This window comes from Olea europaea, chromosome 7 (assembly GCF_002742605.1).
Source record: "Olea europaea var. sylvestris chromosome 7, O_europaea_v1, whole genome shotgun sequence".
Classification (NCBI taxonomy): Eukaryota; Viridiplantae; Streptophyta; class Magnoliopsida; order Lamiales; family Oleaceae; genus Olea; species Olea europaea.
The window spans coordinates 2,912,713-2,919,175 of NC_036243.1; the positions used below are offsets into that span (position 1 = coordinate 2,912,713).

At 33.7% G+C, this 6,463-nt stretch overlaps 1 protein-coding gene across 1 annotated transcript; it reads right to left on the minus strand.

Moving 5' to 3' along the window:
• Positions 1-238: 238 nt before the first annotated feature.
• On the minus strand, positions 239-1,756 carry LOC111396696 (endochitinase EP3-like). Its single transcript, XM_023023158.1, has 2 exons — positions 1,351-1,756; positions 239-780 (listed from the first exon to the last, which is right to left on the minus strand). The coding sequence occupies exons 1-2, from the start codon at positions 1,748-1,750 to the stop codon at positions 368-370; spliced, it is 813 nt and encodes a 270-aa protein (XP_022878926.1). The 5' UTR covers positions 1,751-1,756; the 3' UTR covers positions 239-367.
• Between the last annotated feature and the right edge of the window lie 4,707 nt (positions 1,757-6,463).

Consider the following 6,463-nt stretch of genomic DNA (forward strand, 5'->3'; position numbering starts at 1 on the left):
CCCGTCATTAAAAAAAACACTTCTTTTTGTCAAATTTAGCCTTGGTTTGATACAGCTTTCTAAGATTATGAGTTAGGCAGATTTTACTTTTAATCATACATTTTGTTGGATCCACATTTTTTATTTACTTTTTAAAATCACCAACATATAATCTCAAAAAGCTTAGTTAAGAGGGACTTAAACAAGAGTATAAATCAAGCAACAAAAAGAAAGTCGAACATCAAGATTTTATTCCGACAAACATAAACACTAACAACGTATTTGGTACACCCAAAAACTCAAAAATCGCAAATAAAATTTGTCTCACCAACGTTTGACACGCCCAACAAACATCAACCAAGCTAAAAACTTATCATTTCCTCAACTCCTAACATCTAATATTATTGCCAGGATCGACACCAAGTTTATCACAATATTCCCTGTAATACTTCACACGAGCATTAACAGTGCTTGGATTTGCACCATCGCACTCAAGATCACCATTAACTGCACGAATTGTCGACCCAAAACCCTGTCCGGAAGTTATGATATCATGACAATGATTCACCCAAAACCACAACCCAGTTTTGAATGATACAACGTTGTTTGTTGCTACTATTTGTGGACTAGTCAGACCATCGAAGCCTATGCTTTTCCCGGCCGGCCCATAGTTGAAGTTCCACGATAGTTGTATAGGACCTCGGCCGTAGTAACCCTTGCCCTGTGCGCATGGATACTCTTTGTTGTTCTCGTCGCAGTAGTCTTTAGAAGGACCGTTTATCTCTTCTATATAGCAAAAATCTGCATAGGAATTGTCAAATAAAAAAACGAGAGTAGGCAGCATAGAAAGAACAATGCTACATGTATACAAGACATGGTTATTGAATTTCACTTGACAGCATTTTATTGGATGTTGGAAAAATAAAAATAAAAACAGTTATATGGATGTTACCATCTTAGCATCTGTAAAATTGTCTACACAGAAAAATTTGTAGTAACATTTTAATTCATAGAAAAATTAAGAAGAAGACACGTATTTACGTGGTTGGGAGAAAACCACTGATAGAGAAGGAGAAAAGTTACAATATCAAAGATGAGTACAAGATAGCAGCATTTTGGACGACGACTCCAAATAATGTATCAAAACTCTCTCTCTCTCTCTCTCTCTCTCTCTCTCTCTCTCTCTCTCTATATATATATATATATATATATATATATATATATATATATATATATATATATATATATATATATATATATATATATAACAATTCCACAAGTACATCATTTTTCACGGTAAGCACACATGCAGTGGGTAGGGTAACAAAAACAAAATAAAATTAGACAACATCAACAAAATAAAAAACTTACGTCCAGTTTCATGCGTGACATGTGCAAAGAAAGCTGCAATCTCTCGCTTTGAATCATCGCCAGAGCCAGTAGTCCCGAACTGTGGATATGAACGGAGAGCTTGAAGAAAAGCAGCTCTAGTATAGAATCTCTTTCCTGGGCAGTTTCCACCAGCTTGCCTAGCAATGGCATTGAAGAATGAGTCTGTAACAATATCAGAAACAGAAGACGCGTAGCAACGGCCGCTGCGGCAGCCTGTGCCACAGTAGCCATTGCCCGTGCCGCAATAACCGTGTTGGCTGCAGCATTGAGAAGGTACGCAGCCGCAATTCTGGCCGGAAACCCAGCGAGGGGATATTGCGGCAAGAATTATGGCCAATGTAATTGATAGCAGATATTTGCTTGCAGAGAAGGAAACCATTTTTAGTATAAAGTAGAGAGGTGTGGAAATGGTGTGATGGAGTGCACAGATATTTATAATGTGCAAGTTGAAGATGAAAACGACTTTGTCAATCTTGCGTTTTGGTGACTGAATTTATGACTTTGTCAATCATGAAACACTTCATTTTTAATTTCAAGTGGACACTGGTATAAAATATAAATAAGCCCCTGTTTGGCAAAGCTTTTATGAGATTATAAGCAGGCCAAGTTTCATTTTTAACCACATATTTTCTGGTCTAAGTCTAGGTTAAGAATCTATCATGTTAAGTTTTGGCTAAACTCAAAAATTTTGCTTCTATCAAAAGTAATCTCTTTCATGTTGTCAAAATAAAAGAATGTTTGATAGTGCTCAAAAGCAATATAGAAGGTGCATTATTCGACATCATTACGGTCCTTATTAAGCAACATCCAATATTAAGCAAGGTCCAAATGTGGTCGAAGCAATATATTTTATATTACAAGTAATATAATTATGTTTGAAAATAAAAAATTACTTTTAGGCTTAGGTTTAGGATTAGGATTAGTCGAAAAAGGCTCTTTAATCAAAGAAAGAAGTGTGTCATGATCACTCTGCACTAAATATTTTGTTCAGTCGTGATTTTTACAATGTTAAATTTGTTATAATTATTTATGCTAAGTTTGCTCATTATCCAAACTCAATATTTATGTTGAATTTATTCATCAATTCTATACCATTAAGGTTATATTGATGAGTACGTAGTTATAAGATTGCAAAGCAAAAAACATAACAATTTAACTATAATTTCATGCCATATGATAAAACATTACTCAGCACAATTAATAAAATATTATCTATTGCCTATTGTTGCGTACAATATCGTCTAACCATATTTTACTCTAATAATATCAACAAGTAGATTCCAGAATTTACATAGGATTCAGTTATCTAACCATAGTGTCCAAAAACATATAATCCAACAAAAGTCTTGCTCCAAAGAGAATTACACAAGAGACTTGGTCAAAAAATATTTTCAAATGTCATATTGTTGGATAAATTAAACCTAGCACCAATTTTTAAACCCTCCAACCTAATTCACATGTATTTGCTTCCAATAATCTATTCATAAGTTGAAGATACAATTACAAATGATAAATTCCAAAACAATAAGATTTTAGAATGAAAGTACATGGCAGTTACCTTTCATCTTTAAATTTTTCATTTAATTTTTACTAAAATAGTGACATTAGCTCCCGATGTATTAAAAAATGAGTAGGTGACGAAACATATAAGTTGTGCAAGTCTTTCCATTTTTCAAGTCGGTACGATCCATTCGTTCCATTTATTTCATCTGCATTGATATGATCGATCATACTATCGAAGAGAAACAATGGATTTAAAGAAAAACATATTTCTTAATCTATTTCTTTCAAATACCCAATATAAACATATTAGTGATCTCATTTTACCCCAAAAAGAGAGAGAGAGAGAGAGAGAGAGAGAGAGAGAGAGAATGTTTCATCTTAATTGACCATTATCAAAAAAAATAGAAAAGGATTAAATCCATTTAAAAAATAAAGTTTTTTTTATCGAAATATGAGGATATTAATCGGGAAGCTTTTCTCAAATACTCCTATTGGGTTGAAAACCATATTAACAGGTCTTCCATCTTACAAATAATGGATATCTTGTCTAGGCAAAGTTATATTCTTCTGAATGAGCATTATATCTAAATTCATTTCTCCCCTTATCTCGACGGAAGCAAGAGTAACAATATAGTAAACAATTGGATATCCTCCCTTCCCTCGATTTCGCTCTGTTGGAATGTTCATTCGTTATAACCACAATCCATTAGCATTGAGAAACTGGCGGATCAACAGCGCGTTGGAGGAATAAAGAGAATTTTCTACTTAAATTGAGATTTTCGATCAATATGAAATAATCGCCTTAACCCTAAGGTAATATAAAGAGAGGAAGATCCTGCCACTTACTTGATAGGTTGGGACCAGTTACAATTTTGCTATTAGTACAGAAAAAAGCAACATATCAAAATATGTTAGGAAATAAACTTTATTTACTTTTAGGTTTAGACAAACATGCTGTTTGATAAGAAAGATGTCTATAATGAAATTTATTACTGACATGTTTGGAAAAGTATATTGGAAAAAAAAAATCTAAAGAAAAGAAAACTTTAAATCTGTCCACAACCACAATCCACTCCAAGGTAAAAGACATTACGGTATGCCGTAAATTCATACCACTTAGGTTAAAGACAACAAACAGATTTTGAAATAGTCAGAGTAATAACCTATTTGTGAAGTTGTCAGAATTGAGCACGGCAATCTTAAATAAATAAATAAAATCTTTTTTATTTATGATTTTTTTAATGACTTACGCAAATAATATCACAATTACAGTCGACAATTTTCGTGAAGAGAAACATTGTCATATGTTTTGCACTTAGATTACCATCAGATTACCATGGTCAAACATGGTGGTTTGATGTGATAGATAACAATCATATTTTTCATTTTTGTTGTCGAGGAATGAGAATCAAACGGGGTTTGGTCTAAGAATCTTTTCAAATGCCATAATGGACAAAGCAATTAAACCCACCTAAGTTCACATGTATAAATATATGCTTCCAACAAACATCCTTAAAAATGACTCGGCAAGTCAAGTCTCTGTCCTTAATCCCTTGTTCCATCCATAAGTTAAACACACAATTACAATGCATAGATACACCGAAAGGAATAACATCGATCCAGAATGAAAGATCATGAGAATTTTAAACAAGAAGATTTCTACATTTATTCATATTCCTCTTAGTTTGATGTCCACACACTAAATCTATTTTTGGTCCTGCTTTTTTTGCCAAGAAGCTATTTTCTCTGCCAAAGATATGGTGATGATTTAATTTTATAATATATTGTGACAAGTACATTATGACAGCAAAGAATTGAAATTACTTATATCGTAGTTTCGAATTGTAAGTGTGGGTGTATGTTATCTACCAGCGTAATAATGTTTATCGAGTAACAATTTGAAGTTTGCAAAATGGTCCAATTATTTATTTTCTTGGTTTGATTGGCTAATAATATCAGTTTAACAAAAAAAATGACTATTTTAATAATGTCACTGTAAAGTCAAATTTTATTTGATGCATTGTCAACATTCACCAACAGCTATAGTGGTCAAGTGTTGCATGATTCCAATGGAGATCACAAGTTCGAATCTTCCATTCGCACCGGTTTTATGCCTATTTATGCCGAAAGGGTGAAAAATATTAAACTAAAATAATTGCAAAAGGATATAGGTGAGAGTCGAAGCCAAGACTCCCTTTCATTTGTATGGTACTCTAACCAGCTAAGCAATAGGAATCAAAGGAAATCATAGAAATATATCTAGAAATATAAGTACTTTGATAGCAGAAAAAATTGAGTTCCGACAAATTTAGTACGGGCGGCCGCGGGGCCTCGTCAGGTGCTAATCCACCGTTGTACACATTAATTTATTTTAAGACTTATATGAGAATTAAATAGAGTATAATGATAAAAGTTTGAAAAGAATTAAATAGAGTACAGTTTGTGTTATGATGTCTGTAATTCTTCAACGAATATTTCATTTCCTAGATATGACTAGAAACTGTGTCAATATGTCTAGACTGTAAGCTCCCGTTTGGCCCCCATTATTTTTCATTCAATTACATTTCATTTTTCTATCTTTTATTTTCCATCACACAATCTTTCATAAAATATTATTACATGTAAATTGAAAACTTTTCATTCTTTTTCAACCACTCAATTTTCAAAAAAACACTATTCCGCTCATTTTTATTTCCACAAAATGGGGCCAAACATCAAAAAAGGTATACACATGACCTCTATTGGGGTTCCATTTTTTGTTGCTAAAATTTACTTCTCAATTAATGAGTGGTTAATAAGTGAGTAGTACTTGTGGGTTATACGAAATGTGTTATTAAAATTAATTTTTGATTTTAAAAAGTAGAATTTAAGAATTAAAAAAAAAATCCCAAACAGAGGCATAACATTAGATAGCCATATATGCTTTATTCCATGTAAACTATATATATGGGCATGACGCCCTTAGGGGCATAGCTTAGTGGTGCAAAGGAAAGGAGTGAGGTTATTTCATATCTTGCTGACAGTCGCAGTGTAGGGGTTCGATTCCTGAAACATGGAATTGGACTCCTTGTAGGCGCAGTGTACAAGCAGCTCTTATTCCCTGACCTGTTGGGGCACATCCCGCGATTTACCTCCTTCACAAAGCTCTAAGGACGGGGCGATGGGGACCCTCAAAATTGGGGTTCAACCTTTATATAAATGGGCATGGCTTTGTACGTGTTGTGAGATGCACCTATGCTCCAAATGGTGAGCTCAAAGCCTACAACTAGCCTTGTGCAGGAAAGTATCCCAAGAACATTTGTGTCATTCAGAGAGTAAGCAAATACCTTAGACACGGAGGGTAAATTGGGTAATTGATTTTTATTCCCTTCATTTGAGTTTTGATCTCCAAGTCTCAGCGCTTGTCTGGTAGCTCTCTCGCCAAAATTGTTAGCAATTTTTCGATCGTTGGACACTGAACCAAAGATGCAGCCACAATTGATGACCTATGGAAGCAGCTGCAATTTTTGACAAAAAGGAAGCTGTCATAACTTTTACAGACCGATTTACAAATAATGCCCCCTAACCCAAAATTTTAAGAAGTACTAAA

Excerpts from the sequence above, each read along its gene's own strand:
- LOC111396696 (XM_023023158.1), bottom strand. The coding sequence starts at position 1,750 with ATGGTTTCCTTCTCTGCAAGCAAATATCTGCTATCAATTACATTGGCC. Across the intron at positions 781-1,350 it reads TGTCACGCATGAAACTGGAC|ATTTTTGCTATATAGAAGAG; the intron begins GTAAGTTTTTTA and ends ATTCCTATGCAG.